Below are 22,254 nucleotides of genomic sequence, written 5' to 3' on the forward strand. Positions count from 1 at the left end.
CTCATCGCGCACCAGCAACTCCTGTGGCGGGCCGGGCACAGTGCGCGCTAGCCAAGGTAGCCAGGTGCACGGTGTTTCCTCCGACACATTGGTGCGGCTGGCTTCCGGGTCGGAGGCGCGCTGTGTTAAGAAGCAGTGTGGCTTGGTTGGGTTGTGTTTTGGAGGATGCATGGCTCTTCACCTTTGTCTCTCCCGAGCCCGTACGGGAGTTGGAGCAATGAGACAAGATAGTAATTACTAACAATTGGATACCACCAAATTGGGAAGAAAAGGGGGTGAAAATAAAAAATAATTGAGGGTTTGATGGTGCTAAATACAGGGAAATTCTTGAGGGAAACCTGTTTCAGTCTTCCAGAGCAACACTTGAGTGGTTTAAGGGGGAACATTTAAATGTCTTGGAATGGCCTAGTCAAAGCTCAATCCAATTGAGAATCTGTGGTATGACTTAAAGATTGCTGTATACCAGCGGAACCCATCCAACTTGAAGGAGCTGGAGCAGTTTTGCCTTGAAGAATGGGCAAAAATTCCAGTGGCTAGATGTGCCAGGCTTATAGAGACATACCCCAAGAGACTTGCAGCTGTAATTGCTGCAAAAGGTGACTTTACAAAGTATTGACTTGGGGAGGGGGGGGGGGGTGAATAGTTATACATGCTCAAGTTCTGTGTTTTTGTCTTACATTTTGCATCTTCAAAGTGGTAGGCATGTTGTGTAAATCAAAGGATACAAACCCCCCCCAAAAATCCATTTTAATTCCAGGTTGTAAGGCAACAAAATAGGAAAAATGCCAGGGGGGGGGGGGCGAATACTTTCGCAAGCCACTGTATATTATGTGAGCTAAACATAAAACTAACACATTTAAAAACGGTTAACTATTTACTAAGTATCATTTTTAGTTTTTACTGGTGTTACTGTCCCCAATGCAACAACAAAAATCCTAAATACTTTGATTTTCGTCCATGAAACATTTAAATTGAAATCCTGTAGAGTTCCATTCATTCCTATGGAGGACTGCTCCTAATGAGGCGTGCCAATTTGGCCGACTGGTGGCTTCAAAGCCTCTCAATGGTCAATACATAGCATCAGCAATCCAGGGTTTATACGTCATTGGTCCTGCTGCACTGTGGCAATTACTCAAACAACTGGCCTAACTGTAATCATGGGGAAGCATTTGAAAAGAGTCTGAACTATTGATGCAGAGCCAGAGAAAATGATTTTCTCTTTTCTGTGGAATCGTTATCTTTTGTAATTGTGTTGATTTGGAGCTGTGAAAGGAGCAGACGGAGTGCAGCAGTGGCTGTACTGTAGCTATAGCTAGCTTAGCTAGATGGAAATCCTTATGGCTCCAGTCAGAGCTCAGATCAGAGAGGCTGAACCTCCTGGTGGGCTAGCCGGCTCCCATATTTATGAGGCCAAGGCTAATGATGTTTTCCCAAGATATAGAAACTGTCAGCCTTTGAAGTGAAGGCAGCGTGTTTGGGGTTAAACATTGATGTTGTAAAGTGATGACTACACAGGTTTCAGGTTTCAGGCAACAGAGTAGCAAGAAGACACTGCTTCATTCCTTCGTGACCAGACATCTTTCCTTCAAAGATGCAAAGCAATTTGACTTCTCCAATCAATTACTAATTTTATACAATACATTCGGAAATATTCAGTACCCCTTGACTTTTTCCACGTTTTGTTAGGTTACAACCTTATTCTAAAAAAATTTTTTTTTTTCACACAATACCCCATAATGACAAAGCAAAAATAGGTTGAGGTTTTTGCTAATTAAAAAAAAACTAAAATATTACATTTACATAAGTATTCAGACCCTTTACTCAGTACTTTGTTGATGAACCTTTGGCAGCGATTACAGCCTCAAGTTCTCTTTGGTATGACGCTACAAGCTTGCCACCCCTGTATTTGGAGAGTTTCTCCCATTCTTCTCTGCAGATCCTCTCAATCTCTGTCAGGTTGGATGGGGAGCATTGCTGCACAGCTATTTTCAGGTCTCTCCAGAGGTGTTCGATTGAGTTCAAGTCCAGGCTGGGCCACTCAAGGACCTTCAGAGACTTGTCCCGAAACCTCTCCTGCGTTGTCTTGGCTGTGTGCGCTAATTATCGTTGTCCTGTTGGAAGGTGAACCTTCACCCCAGTCTGAGGTCCTAAGCACTCTGGAGCAGGTTATCATCAAGGATCTCTCTGTACTTTGCTCCATTCATCTTTCCCTTGACTAGTCTCTCAATCCCTGCCGCTGAAAAACATCCCCACAGCATGATGCTGCCACCACCATGCTTCACCGTAGGGATGTTATTTGCCAGGTGATGAGCGGTGCTTGGTTTCCTCCAAACGTGGCACTTGGCATTCAGGTCAAATAGTTCAATCTTGGTTTCATCAGACCAGAGAATCTTGTTTCTGATGGTCTGTCCTTCTGGAAGGATTTGGCAAATCCAAGCGGGCTGTCATGTGCCTTTTACTGAGGAGTGGCTTCTGTCTGGCCACTCTACCATAAAGGCCTGATTGTTGGAGTCCTGTAGAGATGGTTGTCCTTCTGGAAGGTTCTCCCATCTCCACAGAGGAACTCTGGAACTCTGTCAGAGTGACCATCGGGTTCAAGGCCCATATCCCTCAATTGCTCAGTTTGGCTGGGCGGCCAGCTCTAGGAAGAGTCTTGGTGATTCCAAACTTCTTCTATTCATTCATTCGATGGAGGCACTGTGCTCTTGGGGACTTTCAATGCTGCATACATTTTTTGGTACCCTACTCTGCAGACAATTCCTTCGACCTCATGGCTTGTTTTTTGCTCTGACATACACTGTCAACTGTGGGACCTTATATAGACTGGTGTGTGCCTTTCCAAATCATGTCCAATCAATTGAATGTACCACAGGTGGACTCCAATCAAGTTATAGAAACAACTCTAGGATGATCAATAGAAACAGGATGCACTGGAGCTCAATTTCAGGTCTGATAGCAAAGTGTCTGTTCACTTATGTAAATAAGGTATATCTGTTTTTTATTTTTAATACATTTGCAAACATTTCTAAAAACCTGTTTACGCTTTGTCATTATGGGGTATTAATGGAGGACATGTTTTTATTTAATCCATTTTAGAATAAGGCTGTAACGTAACAAAATGTGGAAAAAGTTAAAGGGTCTGAATCATTTCTGAATGCACTGTACTGTATATACAGTACTTGTATGTAGCCATGTCACATGGATAATAGTATTTAATTCAGACAAAGCCTTTCAAGGTTCAAATAGGACTATGAGACACACACAGAGGGACGGTTAATCGAATATCCTAATGAACATGAGTATTGAATTACTTGAGAGTATTCCTTTAAATAAATATATATAAATAATGCCTTCAGTATTCACACCCCTTAACTTTTTCAACAGGCTTATTCTAAAATGGATAATAAAAAATAAATGCTCAGCAGTCTATTGACTAAATGTTCTGAATACTTATGTAAATGTGATTTTTCCATTTTTTATTATGGGGTATTGTGTGTAGATTGATGAGGGGGAAAAAAACAATTTAATCCATTTTAGAATAAGGCTGTAACCTAACCAAATGTGGAAAGAGTCAAGGGGTCTGAATACTTTCCAAATGCGCTGTACCGTGAAATTCTTCATTAAAGAAAACAGCAAACTTTTGAATGTAGTGTTTATGACGTGCGCCCCATAAAAAAAAAATAGCTTATTTTCATCATAGATAACCTATGGCAGAAACAAGTGTGTCTAACTAGTGTGAGTATGGCTACTTTCTCTCTCCCTCCCAACAGGCCCCTGTCCTACCCCCACCCTGCTGCACAAGCAGAGCAGCATCGTCTATGCTGTCGCACATCAAACAATAAAAAAGTTTCACGAAACACATGTATTCTGACTATCCGGATATCCGAGAGAAAAAAAAGTCACGATATTATTCTAATAGTGGCAATATTTCAAATGCCCATCCCTAGCACATACACAGTATACTCTCTCTATACTCACACACTGAACAGAGCCTTTCACACAGCCGCAGTATAATTAAGCAATACGGCCCGAGGGGGTGTGGTATATGGTCAATATACCGTGGCTAAGGGCTGTCCTATATTGGAAATCTACTACAAACCCCCAAGATGTCTTATTGCTATTAGAAACTGGTTACCGACAGAATTAGAGCAATCAGCATTCAGGGCTTGAACCACCCAGTTTCTAATAAAAAAAATGCACACACCTGCCAAAACATACTCATACACTTACTATCTCACACTCCCTAAGTCACACACCTGCAGCTCGTTGAAATCCTGGATTGGTAGAGCCATTGGTGTACTAAAGCCCATCAGATAGATTTCAGCATTGCCTCATTGATGTGATCTCTGCTTCCTGACGGTGTATTTCTCTCTCTTACCCCCCCATAGCGATGAGCATGTCAGGGGAGGAGAATGACAACTCCCTGGTGGAGGACAACCTGCGGGCCAAGCTGCTGGAGGTTGGCCAGCTGAGGAAGGACATTGACGACCTGCGCACTGCCATCTCCGACCGCTACGCACAGGACATGGGCGACAACTGTGTGACGCAATGACAATGACACACCCGCCAAGAGGGATCCTGACCGCCCCTCTTCTCTCGTCACTGCACAGCGGCAGCATGCCCACCTCCTTCTCCCTCTCCCCAGGGCTACTGTTTCACAGCCAGTGAGGACAGGACGAATCCTGATTGGAGGAAACCCAGGAAGAACAGTGTTTAAAAAAAAAAAAGGGAATAAAAACCTGGTACAGTGTCAAGCGGCCGTGAGGTTTTTATCCAGTTCTACGTGAGGTATCTAGCGCCAGCGTTCTGAACGTAGGACCAAGCTGTGAATCAAGTTTACAAAGGAACAGTCTTTTTTAAATAGGTTTTGATTTTTCAAATGTTGATCGTGCTTCCTGTGTACTAGAAAGAATTCCAACATGATCATGTACATTGCTTCATGCGCATAGACTTGTGTATTTAAACCTGGAGACCCCTACCCTCGCAGATGCACAGAAGGTAGTACGAGTGTGTGAGTGTATGCGTGTGCGTTGGTGTGTATTTGGCCCCGCCGACACAATCACCAGCCAGTAGGAAAATGACTCTCACTGCTGCTCTGTCAAGTGCCTCTGTGTGACAGCTTCTCCAGCAATCAGCTGTCCCCTTCCTAAGTCGTCTCCAACGGCAACCAATGGCTCTCCTCTCACACATCATCTCCACAACGCGTGTCGTCCAAAGACATTGTCCCCAAACGTCCCTCTCTCTCAGCTGCTGCCTGTAGTCGCAGGTCGACACGGCATAGTGGCACTTCTTCTTCTTCTTCTTCTTCACAACATATCCGCGCCATTGTGGTGTTTCCGGTTCCTTTTTAATATGGGTGTTTCTTCTGTGTGAGTTCAGCGATGTGAATAACACTCCCAGACTGGTTATTAGGATAGCTGTGTTGATACGGAAATGATAGCATGGCAATTATACCCTCAGTTATATTATTGGCGGTTGTTGTATTGTTGTTGAATATCTTAAGCAATATATTAACCCATCAGGTAATATTCAGGTGTCTTTCTAACCAAATGAAATTCAGGAATTGTTTTTCGAAGTTAGGAATCTCTAAGGGAAGGTCAGGGCTCAGTACCGTGTCCCCTGAGTTCCATAGACACCTATTTGATTGAGACAGTAAAACAAATGCAAAAAAAACAACCGAGGGCAAAATTGACAAGGCACTTCTACAGTCTAGGCCTTCAGAACATTACCCACTGGGATTTGACTGAGCTAGTATCCATCCAGTCAGTCAATATAGGAGCACGTAATACGTCAAGGTTACTGACCACTCTACTCCTCCAAACCTCTTCCACACAGTAGAGGGGACTCTTTAGTCTGTTGGTTTCATGGTGTGATCCTTGGTTCACATTCTCCTGTTTTACTTAATTGATTGTTTGCCGTCGTTCCCACTATTTGTCATAGGAACAGTCCTCGTGCTTGATCTTTAACTAAATGGGAAGTGAATTTACTGTTTGCTACAAAGTGATGAACGTTATTATACATGTTATTTTTAAAACGATCTACAGATACTGTCATTCAGCCTGGTAATAAGTTGTTAAAATTTACAATATCCATTTTCATAGCTTAATTTATTGCATGTTTCGAAGTGACATGTTTTAATGTGGACTTATGTCAGTGTTGTGTGCGAAGAACAATTTGCATGGGTAGGGTATCCTATTCTACTGTTGTATTACCGATCTTAAAAGGGAAAGGTGTACAGTATGAGCTATGTAAGACATGTTTTGGTAGGCTATAAGATATGGAACAAATGTTTTGACTATGTTCCAGTCGAGCCGACATATGCGGTCTCACGAACGCTGAACCGCAGTCTAGCGTGATTGTAATTTAAAAGCAATGTTTCTGCATTCACGGTAAACCCTGCATACGTTGGCTCAATCGGAAATGGCTTTTACATTTCAGCCGTACTATACTGCCGATCTGCCACGATACGGATTTAATCTAGCCCTTAGTGGTACATGGAAACTGTAAAATACTATGCAATGTCCCATGCACCAGCCAGCGCCTCACATTCAGTTATCAGCAGCAGATATGAGATATTGTTCTTCTGTGCCTTTACAAATCTATGCAGCAGATAAGAGCTCCTGTATGTTCCTCCCTATTGACATGAATAGTGTCGGGAGACATGTAACTATTCTGCATGTATGCATCCAATGTAAATAGGACTCTCTGACTCTCTTACAATGTATGGTTACCATCTTACATTGTACTGTCTGTATGTTGACAAAGATGTTGCTAAGCAATAGCCACAAACAATGCATATATATCCACTCAGGTAAATAAAGACCATAGCAGGCTCTTGTGAAACCTGGAGAAGAATGTACTCGGATGCACAGAACGGTGAGGCACTGTAAGTATAGCATCCATTGTGACGGTGTAAGTCTATGGTGAGACTGGCGTTGGTGGACTCATCCGAAAGGGAAAGGTGTGGTTGTCATGGCTGTCTCTCTGTGCACTGTGGACTTTGAGCCACTGGTTGGCTTTATTGTACGTAGGATTGTTTCTGTGGTTTATACATGTTTTAAGCTTTTAGTTTTGCAGCTAGATTTTATGAATGCCAAAGGTCTATTTATATACGATGTTCCTAAATGTATTAACAAGTATTTTTCCATTTGATATGTTATTTGTACAGATTGCAAATACACTATTTTTCTATAACTGTTGGTATGTGTTCTCTCTAGGCCTCTGTTATAATAATAATAATAATAATAATCAGGTGATTTAGAACCTGAAACAGATCACAGTTCTAGTCAATGAGTAGTTGTGTTTTATTGGTTATACAGCGACCCAGCACTGTCACACGTTTCTAACCTTTGTCGTTCATTGGCCAAGAAATGTTAGCATTTGAAATCTATTTACTATCACAACTTGAGGGGGGATGACCGATCAATTCAAAAACGTCAAGTAGTTCAATCCATCTGTTGGATTAATTATTATGATTGAATATTGAATATTAAAACATACAATCTGCCGGCAGTGAAGCAGCTCAACATTTACATTACATTCAGTCATCTAACACTCCCAACCAGAAGCAACCAGGGTCAACGCCCTGCACAAGGGCACGTCGCCAGATCTCCCACCAAGTCAAAGACGGGGACCCGAACCAGCGACCTATCGGCCACCGGCCCAAGCTCCCAACCGCCAGTCCACCAACCCTCCAAGATCCCCCCCCCACAGTTCTCCGAGAGCTGCCCCTCAACCATCCGAGACCCACCCCCTCCAAAAATAAATAAATTAAACTCTATTCCCCACCTCTAACTAGTTTGCATTGGGAAGGCAAATAAAAAAATAAAAAGCACACTATCACTTTCACATGTGAACATGCAGAATCCTACTCGTTGCTCCACGTGCTTAACATACGTGACTTTTCTTGTCAGCCAGTACGGGGCACGCAGCTCACACCCGGGGAGGCTGCCCCTTCCAAAGTGAATGCTATCACTTTCCACCCAGTGCAAACGACACCCATCCGGGCCAGCTTAATAGAATCGCCCCCAATACCTCACAGAAACCACAGGCCAACTAGAGGCTAAATGTAAACAAACCCCAAAAAACATGTTAACCTTAGTGAGTGCACGCAAACACCACATCTACCAATCAAAAACGGATACAGCAGGACCATAATATTGGCAGATTCACACGTGTGAATGAGAGCATGTGAATGAGAAACCCTCCTAGGAACACTGAATACAGTGAGAACAGTGTATAAAACAAAGGTTAGCTGCTGTGTATGTGTGTGTGTGTGTGTATTGGAAGCATTACATCTGCACCAGAAAGAACACAGACCTGCGACGCCATTATTTGAGGCTGGTAAACCAGACAAATGGCCCCTTTGGTTGTCCGTCTATCACTTGGGTCAGTCAGCCGTGGGCAGGCTCAGGTACTAAATCAAATACAGAAAATGTACAGCATTTTGACAAACTGTCATGGCTGGGACCGGTGATGGATGGCTGTAGTGCAGCTCAGGGTAAATGATGTCAAACCACTTATATTCAAATACCTCCCACCCTGGCTGCCTGGAGGAAGGGATTTCCCCCTGTTAAAAACGGACTATGATCAAAATCATCATGGTATTCTTAAAGGCTGAAAACCCTGCATTAGCACCACAAGTAAAACTAGTAAGAACCTAAATGAGAAAGGACAACATTGAAGAAATCAAGGAAATGTTAAGACAACCTGTAGCTGATAGTGGGCTTATACTGAGAACAGAGGTTTCTGTAGCTGATAGGGTGGGTATATACTGGAGAACAGAGGTTTCTGTAGCTGATAGGGTTGGTACATACTGGAGAACAGAGGTTTCTGTAGCTGATAGGGTGGGTACATACTGGAGAACAGAGGTTTCTGTAGCTGATAGGGTTGGTATATACTGGAGAACAGAGGTTTCTGTAGCTGATAGGGTTGGTATATACTGGAGAACAGAGGTTTCTGTAGCTGATAGGGTGGGTACATACTGGAGAACAGGGGTTTCTGTAGCTGATAGGGTTGGTATATACTGGAGAACAGAGGTTTCTGTAGCTGATAGGGTTGGTATATACTGGAGAACAGAGGTTTCTGTAGCTGATAGGGTGGATATATAATGATAACAGAGGTTTCTGTAGCTGATAGGGTTGGTATATACTGGAGAACAGAGGTTTCTGTAGCTGATAGGGTGGATATAAAATGATAACAGAGGTTTCTGGGTACATTCTGGAGAACCGAGGCTCTACTTTACCTTGGGAGATCTTGGTGTCAAACTCCAGCAGAGGGTAGAGGTTGTCAGGCAGCACCCGTGTGAACCTAGGAGTTCTGCTCCAGGAAAATCCAGTGATGGACCAGCCTCTTCCTTTTGAGGAAGCTCTGCACGTGCCCTCGGTACACCGCATTGCCTGACACAATGTACTGCCTGAGGGATGACCAGAGAGATGCACTCCAGACATTTCTAATGGCCATATGACTAATATGAATGAATATTAAGTAATGACAGAAAATGCATGACAATTTTTTTTTTATCAATTCCAAAATGGTCATATTCCTGATACAAATGAAACACTTAATGAAAGAGTGAAACAAACACAGAAAATCCATTCATGAATAGGTGGGTGGCCCTGAATTGAGACACCTTGGAGTAGCAATGAAAGAGTATTTTCAGTCCTCTTTTCTTCCATCCAATCTCGACTGTGAGGATCATTATTTTCAAAGCAGGGATGAATTTCACATGATCAAACCACATAGGGACAGGAGAACAACAGAATGTGCAAGAAAACGGAGTAAATGGGTAACTCCATGAAGGCAATTTGTCATCTCTTAGAAGAAAGAAAAAAAACTGCCCAAAGTAACTTTCAGAGAGCTCAAGTTATTCTCTCCACAGTGCTTTAAATTTGGATTAAGCGAATACGTAATGACTCGACCACACAGGATGGAGACTCTGAATACTAAGGGCATTGAAAATATTACATTGATAATACCATGGTGACATTTTTTTAAATTCACAAGTGGTTATTACATTTAGTCCTGCAGCCAGTCAGTGTTTCATTTAGACTCATGTAACTTCAAAAAGGTGCATTCTGTGATTGAAACATCCCTGTTTTTTTTAATTTATTATTAATTAAATGCCTCAAGAATTTAGTTCAACTGTCTAAAGCCATCAGAACCCCGAAAAATAAGCTTGTACCTTTGTATATAATAACATTGTTAATAAAACACTGTATAGCTTCAAAACTATAATCTCATGGATGGTTCTTGTATTCATAGCTCTGTAGATTAATTTGAGAATGGTCTCCAGGCACAGCCCTAAACTTTTTGCTAAATCTGTGGCGGGGTGTCTGGTTTGAACTATAGATTACCACTTTAAGAAGGCAGGGGAAAAAAACACAATGAGCCTGGAAAAATGTAATTCATCCCTGGGGCAAAAGATTCAGGCTCTGAGTTATGGGCTTCTGTTGAACTCCTCTGTATAGGTCGAGGGGATGAGCAGTCTTGAAGTTCAAACATATCATTGACTGACAGTGGATAGTGCTGGGTCCTGTGCTGCAGGCAATGTGTTTGAAGCTACCAGCTGTGCCCTGATTACACAGCACTCTCTCCCAAGGCTTCAAAGCATAGCTAACGAGTTTTTAACCAACTAACAGTATTGCTCCATATTCCCTCTGAATAGGATCTGAAATGCATAAGAGTTAGGCGGTATGCCATATATACCGTACCCCCGGGGTATTTTGAAATACCCTGGTATGATTTTCAATACCATTGAAAAAAATTACTTTAAATTTTAAATTTTAATATTTAATTTGTCAATTAAAACGGTCAAAAAGATGAAAAATAGCTATGTTGCAAAGAGCAATTTCTTAAGCAAGAATTTCACTGGGACTGTCTGGGAGAGGTCTGAGTCAAGAGGGGAAAACTGAAAACCATCTGTTATTGGTAGAGAGGTTTGGAACTCTTTCTTATTGGTCCATTCACCAATTACCGGCTGATGATGTCACCAGGCAGGCCAAATCTCCATCCCACTAGAACAGGCAGAAATGTCTAGTAATCTTTTCAAACAGCTCTTACACTAAAAGGGCAGTATCATTTTCACAGTATTATTCCAACCTCAGCGTGGAAATATACATAAAAACACAGGGAAAAGTTTGACTGCACTGGGCCTTTAAACTGCAACCACTTATTTGCTTTGACCTCAAAGTGCTTTCACCACACCGTCCCACTAGTTTATATTATAATATGCTTGCAGGCACTCATTAGCATTTTACATGTTTGCTAACCGTCGGACTACAGAGGCTCAGTGCAGTCCTGGGATGGCACAAGGATGGTATGACAATCTGGATACCGCTCAAGCCTAACCCTGATTAGTTATCTGGATCTGATTAACTATACAGAACAAAAATATAAACGCAACGTGTAAATTGTTGGTGTCATGTTTTGTGAGCTGAAATAAAATATCCCAGAAACGTTCCAGACGCACAAGAAGCTTATTTGTGCAAAAATATGTTTACATCCCTGTTAGTGAGCATTTCTCCTTTGCCAAGATAATCCATCCACCTGACAGGTGTGGCATATCAAGAAGCTGATTAAACAGCATTATCATTACACAGGTGCACCTTGTGCTGGGAACAATAAAAGGCCACTAAAATAGGCAGTTTTGTCACACAACACAATGCCACAGATATCTCAAGTTTTGAGGGAGTGTGCAAATGGTATGCTGTCCACCAGAGCTGTTGCCAGAGAATTTAATGATAATTTATCTCCGTCATTTTAGAGAATTTGGCAGTAAGTCCAACCAGCCTCACAACCACAGGCAACGTGTAAGCCCAGGACCTCCACATCCAGCTTCTTCACCTGCAGCATAGTCTGAGACCAGCCACCCAGACAGCTGATATAACTGTGAATTTCTGCACAAACAGTCAGAAACTGTCTCAGGGAAGCTCATCTGTGTGCTCGTTGTCCTCACTATGGTCTTGACCTGACTGCAATTTGGCATCGTAACTGACTTCAGTGGGCAAATGCTCACTTTCGAAGGCCACTGTCATGCTGGAGAAGTGTGGATGAGTTTCAACTGAACTGAGCAGATGGCAGACAGCGTGTATGGAATCGTGGGGTGAGTGGTTTGCTGATGTCAACATTGTGACCAGTGTTCCATGGTGGAGGTGGGGTTATGGTATGGGCAGGCATACGGCAATTTGAATGCACAGAGATACCGTGACGAGATCCTGAGGCCCGCCAATTTCCAGCAACTTCGCACAGCCATTGAAGAGGAGTGGGACAACATTCCACAGGCCACAAGCCTGATTCAATTCTATGCTAAGAAGATGTGTCACGCTGCATGAGGCAAACAGTTGCCACACCAGATACTGACTGGTTTCCTGATCCACGCCCCTACCTATGTTTTTTTTAAGGTATCTGTGACCAACAGATGCATATCTGTATTCCCATTCATATGAAATCCATAGATTAGGGCCTAATGAATTCATTTAAATTGGCGGATTTCCTTATATGAACTGAAACTCAGTAAAATCTTTGAAATTGTTACATGTTGCATTTTTCTTCTGTGTAATAATCACATACTTGTAGTAGGGCAGTCTCTCGATTATCTTCCAGTTGATGGCAGTCTCTTTAGGGTGCACACTTGGGCCATCTGGACCTTGGCCACATGCCAGAACCTCTTGTGCTCCACCAGGGTCTCCTGCATCTCCCTCAGCAGCAGGTACACGCCCTCCAGGGTGTCCTCGTACACCTGCACTCAGTCAATCCCTAATCCATCTGTAACGGTTCTCCTCGTCATCTGAGGAAGAGTTGTCAAGATCGGACCAATGCACAGCGTGGTATATGTCCCATGTTAATATTTAATAAATTAACTGAACACTGAATAACAAAACAACAAAGAGAGTGAAACGAAACAGTCCTGTAAGGTGCATACACACAAATCAAGTGGGAAAAACAGGCTACCTAAGTATGAATCTCAATCAGAGACAACTATTGACGGCTGCCTCTGATTGAGAACCATACCAGGCCAAACACGTAGAAAACCAAAACTAGAACAACACATAGAATGCCCACCCCAACTCACGCCCTGACCAACCTAAACCAGAAATAACAAAGGAACTAAGGTGACACCATCAGACAATCATACAGTAGAATTTAGGAATATCAAACACTACAGCAGCCTATATGCCATTGTCATCCAAGCGAATTCCTAATGCCAAAGTTAAGTGTTTTTCCAATTCTATACATCAAGTAAACTAGCTGGGAAAAAACAATCCCATCCATAATTGCACATACAAACCACTAATGTGCCAGATGCCAATATGATTGTATAAATTGTATTGATAACACTGTCCTTGACTGTATCGCTGGCTATTGCTATAGAGTACAAGCCTGCAGCTAGCCTGTATTCACACATGAAGTGTAATTGAGTGGGACATGCATTGATATGTCTATAATCCATTTAGCAGGACATTACATGGGTCTAGGCTCTTCCTGCAGCCTGCTCAAGCTGTGACCTGTGAAATCACCAGCACAGAGCTGATGATCTGGAGATGCTTAACGGAAGGAGTTGCACACTGATGGAATACTAAAGACACCACTGAATAAATGCCAAAAATGTCATTTGTATACAAGCAGTTTGGCAAAGGAATGATCATTGTCCTCCATAATGTTGAAAAGAGTCAGGCATCTCTCATCTTTTTATCAATAGTGTTGACAAAAACACAACGAGTGCTTTCATTTCGGTAGGTGCACTACACATTACACTCCACTAATGTTCCCTGAAATTTAGTCATTTAGAGAGTGACTGCCGCTAAAAACCAACTAATCCCTTACCTGTGACATCGAGTCAGAGACATTTATTCTAGTGTCAAAACTGACTACAAAGTGTAAATAGGATAGTTTTAGACTAGACTGACTTTGACCAAAATTGAGTTTTAAACCTCTGCATCACGAGGAGTAAATTAAGGTTGGGTTTGGATTACAATTAGTCCCCTTTTGCCAAGCTCCACGTGCTAATCACCCATCCGCCCACTTCGCTTCCCTTCATTAAATGGGGCTCAGTTGTTTCATTACCCCCAACCAACGTGTTCAAAGGATCACAGCCATTTGGGACTGAAAAGCCCTACCATGCAATGCATGCCTCCAGCAGGATGCACCAGCCTGGTCTCATAGACTAGTCATAACATAGTAAATATTAGGGCCTCCCGAGTGGCGCAGCAGTCTAAGGGAGACCAATGACTGGCGACCGGTAGACCCATGTGGCTTCGACCTTCGCATGGCTCTCGACCTTCGCCTCCCCTGAGTCTGTAGGGGAGTTGCAGCAGTGGGACAAGACGGTAAATACAAATTGGATGTTATGAAAAAGCGGTAAAGAAAAACACAAAAATTTGTATGATATGCTAACTTTGGTTTGGTTACTTAAGACAGGTTACTTAAGGCCAAAACGGGTAAGGTGGTTGGTCGGGGTGGATGAGTGGGCTAAAATCGCGAACGTCTAGCAACCCAAATGTTGCCTGTTTGAAATCTCATTACAGACAATTTTACTTTGCATGTTAGCTAACCCTAACCTTAACCACTAGCCTAGCTAACGTTATCCACCTTGCTAGCGTTAGCCACCCTACCTAGCTCAATACAACTCGGATTTGGCTTAGAAACGCGATAACATTTCAAAAGGTAAATAATTTGTAGAAAAACCTTTTGTCGTGATTGTGATGTGGCCAGATTGACTTTAGATACAGTAGCTATAATTTTATCCAGCTAACTAAGATAGAGGGGACCACCGTATTTTAGCTAGCTAACATTAGCATTACTAGCTATTTGACAAACTTGTGCGTGATGGGACAAGGACATCCCTGCCAGCCAAACCCTCCCCTAACCCGGACGACGCTGGGCTAATTGTGCGCTGCCTCATGGGTCTCCCGGTCACCACTCATGGGTCTCCCGGTCGCAGCCGGCTGGACAGAGCATGGACTCAAACCAGGATCTCTAGTAACAGCAAAATGCAACATCGAAAGTCAATTTGACAACATAATAAAGCAAAGTTATTTCCTACCAATTATGTTCATTCCACTCCAAGTTAGCAATTGTAATCTAGACAAAACAGTCACATTATTCTGAGGTGCAAAGCTTATTTAATGCACAAATAAATATTGGCTGAAACTATGGTGGTACTAGCTAACTCATGTGACTACAACAGTGTACTAACTAGCAGCAACAAACTCAAACCAACACAGGGCCATAGCAAAACACGTCACAGTTGGTTGGTTGCAAAGTGTAACAGCATCACTGGCCTGAATCTAATCCAATCTGGAGCTAGTCCGTCTACATCTGTAAAGCATAGAATTAGCTTCTAAACCAGATTACGTTTCTCAAGCATGGTTTATTATTGAAGGATGACAAAGTGGACAGTTGGGTGCCAGAGTGATCCCATGGTCATGAATGGATGCTGGGACCTAACAGATGCAGCAAAGGTGGGTATCATAACATGTCCAGCAATGTGATTGCAATGGTTTAGCAACCTCAAAATCATTTCATTCACTGTTCACTTACCATGTTCACAGCTTGTCAAGCAAGACCTCAGAATGAAAGTGTGAAATATGACAAGTACCCTTGTGACACCGCCTCCATTGTTGCCAGAGTCTCCCTTAACTCCAATGAAAAGGACACATCATCACGAGGTCTCTGATAGTGACCAGAGTTACTACCTTGATGAAAGACTGCTTCATCGACGACAGGTAGTGTGTTATGTGAAAAGTTGTATTCAAAGATACAATACCCAGCTTGATAAAATAGTAGGCCAATTCCCCAGCCAAGCAGATACAACTAGTAGTCATTTTGGTTGTGAAGTGCATTAGCGTTGTCCTTTCTTTAGAACCAAAATGCAATTTACCACTTGGCTGTCTAATATAAATCACCTTGTCACAGATTCTCCCAGTCAACAACCACCTCATAAGATTGCCTGCTGCAGTTGTTCAAGAGATACCAGTTTGAGCCGAACATGCAGCACAGAGAAGACCAACAAGGAGGCCCTCGTCGTGCAGACATTCCTATGAATGTTGGCAAGTATCCGGCCAGCGGCAACAGCTTTCACAGGCTCATCATTTGTAGAAATACAGAAGGTAAACCACTTCATTTGATACATTTGATAACCCAATTGTGAAACAATTGATGTAAACTGACATTTGTTGCTTATTTTCTACTTCTTGGGTGCATATAACGTCCAGGGCATAACCTAGTCTGGTAGAACCAGCCTGATTGCTGTGTTCAACATTCTATTTCACTGCACATTTATGATATCTGGAGAGAAACAGAAAGGTGAATGAAGCGATCAGGTTGGTTCCCCCAGGCTAATCATAACCATTATTGATCAGTGGTGTAAAGTACTTAAGTAAAAAAATACTTTAAAGTACTACATAAGCAGTTTTTTTGTGGTATCTGTACTTTATTTAACTGTTGATATTTTTGACTACTTTTACTTCACTACATTCCTAAAGAAAATAACTCCATATATTTTCCCTGACACCCAAAAGTACTCGTTACATGTAGAGGGCTTAATGTCCAGTTCACGCACTTACCAAGGGAACACGTGGTCATCCCTACTGCCTCTGATCTGGCGGACTCACTAAAAACAAATGCATAGTTTGTAAATGATGTCTGAGTGTTGGAGTGTCCACCTTGGCTATCTGTACATTTTAAAATCAAGAACATGGTGCCATCTGCTTTGCTTAATGTAAGGGATTTCAAATTATTCACACTTTTACTACTTAAGTATATTTTAACATATACATTTACTTTTGATACTTAAGTATATTTAGAAGCAAATACTTTTACTCAAGTAGTATTTCACTGGGTGACTTTCACTTTTACTTGAGTAACTTTCTATTAAGGTATCTATACTTTTACTCAAGTATGACAATTGGGTACTTCTTTCACCACTGCCATTGATCATGTAAATCAGTGTTCTGTCTGTCTGTCTGGTCTGGTCTGTCTGTCTGATCAGTATCTTTGAGGAGGGACCAGGAGCTGATCTATGCTGCTATAGGCATCACTGGGGGCTCTGGCAAAGAACTCACCAACGTTTGTCAAAGTCCAGACTGACAGACAGGCTTGATACCGATGTCTCTAAATGGAGATAGACCTGGCAGAAGGCATCACATTTTTTACTAGACAACTTTTACTTAGTCCTTTCTTATTATTGAATTTAATGGTATCAGTCAATATGGGGAGGGAGAAACCCTGTGTATTCTGCACCAGGAACAGGGAACTCCTGTTGTATATGGGACACCACACGACCACTGGCATGTTTGCCAAGATAGCCCCATTACCATCAGACAAAATGCCGATAGGCACAGTATCTGTATCAGCTGGGAATGCACTTAACAATTAAGGCCACCAGTGGATTGCACATGGAGAAATAGTTCTCCACCGTCTGAATTCCTGGGAGGAAGGAGAATAGACACTTGGCATGAAAGCCAGTGGCCTTTGTTCAAGACCTGTCATAGTACAACAGATAGCAGAGCAGAACAGAACACAGGGTAACGCTCTATAGAAGAGCCTCAGTGTCAAGGGAGAGGCTTATTCATTTCCCTACTCACTGCATCCAATTAATAATGTATAAAGAAGTGATACCATTAACAGTAATAAGTCAAGGTGGTATGATATTATTCTTGGGGCATAGAAATTGAAAATAACCATAATGAGTGAAGAATATTTATGAGCACGCAAGAGTGGGTGCCCGTTCTAAAACAAATCCAGAGTAAGCACAAGGTTTGATCCACTCAGCGCAGTCAATCGAATCTGAGTGCCATGACTGCATAACGTTAGCATAAAGTAGAATAAAAGTATAGGGCGAGGTGGTAGTCGGTGGTGATGCGTTAGAGCGAGGCCAGGTAGTGGACGTCACACAGCGTGCCTCCCCAGGACACCAACTTCCTCTTGCTTTGCTTCCGCCACTGTAGGCCCTGAGCTGCCCGTAGAAGGACAGCGGCTGTTGCCATGAGGTAAAGAGCCACTGGAATCGACACTGGGTGTAATGACTGAACATGGTCTCCAGCTCACGGTGGTCTGGTAGAGAGAGAGGGGGGGGGGGGACTGCTTCAGGGTAGAAACCTTTAGCACAAGTGGATGCACTACATGTCAAGGGTGAAATTGCATTTATGCTCCAATACATGGATAACGCCACAACAGTCCCCATCTAAATCTAGTGGAGACTAAAAACTACAGGGAAAACAGGACTCATTTTGAAATGAACACAGATCCATTCCTGTCTGCCACTTACAGAAATGTAGAGTTTGTAAAAATGTATTTTAGGATCATGAAATGGAACATACAGTATGTATACGTGTAACAAAGGCCTTTAGGTCATTAGTTCCCATTAACATTGCCCTGCCTATAGGCCAATGCAGTTGATTTCAGATGGTGTATGAAGGGTAGGACTAGTGCTCCAGTTCGGAGGGTACAGTATAACATAATAATCCGGAGGGAGACAGCTCGGAGACTGAAACCATTTGTGACTAGTTTCCGCTCCCCATATCACCAGCCGATAAAAACACTTTGAAGCGACTCAGCAGTGCAAAAAATTGGATAACCTTTTTTTTTCCCTCAACGGCTTCAATCATAGACAGACTGCCTGTAATAAACCAAAATCCTGCAAGCGGATGCAGCTCAAAGGTTTCTCCAGAGTAAAATGCCAATGTCAAGCTTCCCAGTACAGCATTCTAAAGATTGGATATGATGAGTCAGATGAGGGCTCTGCTTTGAGGATGAAATCAACTCATTGCTTACAGGTGTGGTGTCAAACTACTGAAAAAGAACTAAACATGTTTTCTTTATCCATTGGGAACAACCATGTTCCTGGCCAGAATTCACACATAACTTGGCCATAGCCACGTCACAACAGTCACGAGCCTTCATCTGCACTGCCAAAAAGTCCATCTGTATAGCAAATCTGGCATGCAGCTCATATCAGGCAATAAAGGACATTACCACCTTTGAATCCCATTGCGTTCACAGTGAATAATCTAATTATAATTCATAACTGGCTGTGGAAAGCAGACTAGTCCTAAAATTGATCCCTGCAAAAGTAAAAAATGGTATGCCCCATATGACCTTGCCTAATAAATCAGACTGAAACCAATTCACAGTCGTTTTGAAGTCTGTTTAACAATATTTTCCTGTGGATATTTTGTCTCAAATTGACGCACAAGTACCAACCCATGGACAATCGGCAAAGTAAGTTCAAATCATTTTAGTCAACATTTGTGTCAGACAAGGGACGTTTAGGCTTTTTCTATGTAAATATGCGTGGTTATGCCTGCACAATGGAAGGCATCGGGATCACATATGACCTACCATAGTTCTGTAGTTGGTTGAGTACATGCTGGAAAACGTTGGCAATGCTTCCGTGATGCTCAAGAGCAGTGGTGTAAAGTACTTAAGTAAAAATACTTTAACCAGAATGTCATTCACTCTCACGGGATGGGTTGCCAAAAATATCTAACTGAAAGCCACATATGTCACTGTCCTTCAATAGCTATATGCACCATGCCACTGCTTATTTCATTTGTTCATTTAGCAAGCAAGATAGCTCATAATCCAGTGCATTTTATCACAGTCAACACACCTGTATTTTAGCTTTAAAAAAGCCAAATTATCTCTTAGCCCATGGCAAAATGTGTAGAATAGCGTGAGATAAGATATAAAACTACACATTTTCCTTTGCCCCATGGCTAAATGTTTAGTGTTGCAGGAAATAAGCTATAAAACTGCAAATTGTTCTCTTTGCCCATGGCAAAATATTATGGGTAACAATGCGTCACAATGGGTAAATTAAGGTTGGGTTTTGATTTGAGGATGTTTTGCCCACCAACATGGGTGAACAGCTGCGATGATTGTTCTCTATCCAATAGCATAAACAGCGAGACAGACTTGCCCAGCAGCCAGACTTTGTTTACATTAGACAACACATCGCACATTTAGTTTACTTGAGAAATACTGCACCGAACACCTTGAATGTAAAATGTGCAAATAAAACATACTCTGCAAAACGTCAAATTGATTACAGATTTCTTGTTCTTAAATTCATTCTGGTGATCTTGAGGAAGTGAACTAGGCTTCTGCATCTACAGTATGTTATTGGGGACAAACATTAATCAAACAGGACCACCTTGAAGACTAAAATCTTGTTTTTCTAATGAGCAACAGAAAAACACATGTTCAGTGGCTCTATAACACAACGGGTGTCAACTCTTTGGCACCAAACTGACAATAGATATAGAACTTTACAACTTCCTGAAAATAAATGAACTCACCTTGGATATGACCTTCCAACACATCCTTCTCAATTCCCAATAAGCTCTCTATGTCAGAGCAGGGCAGTCTCATTGAGGGCAGATGAAACATTTCCTCCAGAACCAGCCACTGGGTCCAGTGCTTGTGTGATTGGAACGGAATGTCTGCAAACAGCTTCTCCTGGAGTGGCCGGTTACAGGGCAGTCTTGGCTGTGATGGAGCAGTTGGCGGTGACAAACGGGACTCCAAATGACGTCTGTGTAAAGAGGAGAAGCCACAAGTGATGAACGTGAACTTTATTCATTCACAAAAAAGGATCAGCATATCTCGGTTCCATCTAAAAACATTTACTGAAGTCTAATACTACTAATATATTTTAAAAAGTTTTACATTACCTGTAAGTGTCTTGTCCAGAGTGAGTTGCAGGAACAAATTCGAAACAAGGTTTGGCAGGTGCTCCCAACCCTCAAGAGAGACGTGGAATCCAGATGCCATAGGTTGAGAATAAAGACTTTGTCACTCAAGTCTAGTATCCCCGTGTATGAGCTTTCATGTGTCTACTCCCGTTGCCTGCTTTCTTCTTTGACCTCAAACGAGGTCGCGGATTAAAGAGAACACTGTCCCTGCAACTCATTCTCCCATCTCCCGTCGTGCATTTTTGCCACCTGCCATTCTTGAGAGGGATTTAACATTTAAGAACGTACCATTGTTGCAGTCAAAAGGGGAGGTAACCTGGGAATGTCGCACCTGGGTACGGGGAATGCTTGATTGAGTTTGCCCGGTATGCCGTGAGCTACACTACATGCCCAAAAAGTATGTGGACACCAGCTCGTTGAACATCTCATTCCAAAATCATGGCCATTAATATGGAGTTGGTCCCCCCTTTGCTGCTATAACAGTCTCCACTCTTCTGGGAAGACTTTCCACTAGATGTTGGAACATTGCTGCAGGGACTTGCTTCCATTCAGCCACAAGAGCATTGGTGAGGTCGGGCACTGATGTTGGGCGATTAAGCCTAGTTCGCAGTCGGCATTCCAATTCATCCCAAAGTGGTTCAATGTGCTTGAGGTCAGGGCTCTGTGCAGGCCAGTCAAGTTCTTCCACTCCAATCTCGACAAACCATTTCTGTATGGACCTTGCTTTGTGCATGGGGCCATTGTCATGCTGAAACAGGAAAGGGCCTTTCCCAAACTGTTGCCACAAAGTTGGAAGCACAGAATCGTCTATAATGTCATTGTATGCTGTAGCTTTAAGATTTCCTATCACTGGAACAAAGGGGTCTAGCCTGTATCATGAAAAACAACCCCAGATCATTATTCCTCCTCCACCAAACTTCATAATTGACACTATGGTAGCGTTCTCCTGGCATCCGACAAACCCAGATTCGTCCGTCGGACTACCATGAAGCGTGATTCGTCACTCCACAGAATGAGCTTCAATGGCGGCAAGCTTTACACCACTCCAGCTGATGCTTGGAATTGTATATGGTGTGCGGCTACTTAGGCTTGTGTGCGGCTGCTCGGCCATGGAAACCCAATTCATTAAGCTCCCAAAGAACAGTTATTGTGCTGACGTTGCTTCCACAGGCAGTTGGGAACTCAGTAGTGAGTGTTGCAACCGAGGACAGACGATTTTTAAGCTCTACACGTCTCAGCACTCGGCGGTCCTGTTCTGTGAGCTTGTGTGGCCTACCACTTCGTGCCTGAGCCATTGTTTCCACTTCACAATAACAGGACTTACAGTTGACCAGGGAAGCTCTGGCAGGGCAGAAATTTTACAAACTGATGTGTTGGAAAGGTTACATCCTATGACAGTGCCACGTTGAAAGTCACTGAGCTCATCAGTAAGGCCATTCTCCTGGAAATGTTTGTCTATGGAGATTGCATGGCTGTGTGCTCGATTTAATACAGCTGTACGCAATGGGTGAGAATGAAATAGCCGAATCCACTAATTTGAAGGGGTGTCCACATACTT

At 42.6% G+C, this 22,254-nt stretch overlaps 1 protein-coding gene and 1 pseudogene across 2 annotated transcripts in view; one reads left to right on the top strand and one right to left on the bottom strand.

The window, feature by feature from the left end:
• The window catches only part of cep85l (centrosomal protein 85L), a 68,403-nt gene extending 61,209 nt beyond the window's left edge, over nucleotides 1-7,194 (top strand). For both annotated transcript variants that reach the window (XM_020454649.2, XM_020454648.2), the window contains exon 13: nucleotides 4,389-7,194. In XM_020454649.2, coding sequence (XP_020310238.1) covers nucleotides 4,389-4,552 — 164 coding nt within the window. In that variant the 3' untranslated portion in view covers nucleotides 4,553-7,194. The remainder of the gene's footprint in view (nucleotides 1-4,388) is intronic.
• Nucleotides 7,195-8,648: 1,454 nt separating this feature from the next.
• LOC109866195 (uncharacterized) lies at nucleotides 8,649-20,936 on the bottom strand (annotated as a pseudogene).
• Nucleotides 20,937-22,254: the final 1,318 nt, after the last annotated feature.

This window comes from Oncorhynchus kisutch, linkage group LG21 (genome assembly GCF_002021735.2).
Source record: "Oncorhynchus kisutch isolate 150728-3 linkage group LG21, Okis_V2, whole genome shotgun sequence".
NCBI classification, from domain to species: domain Eukaryota; kingdom Metazoa; phylum Chordata; class Actinopteri; order Salmoniformes; family Salmonidae; genus Oncorhynchus; species Oncorhynchus kisutch.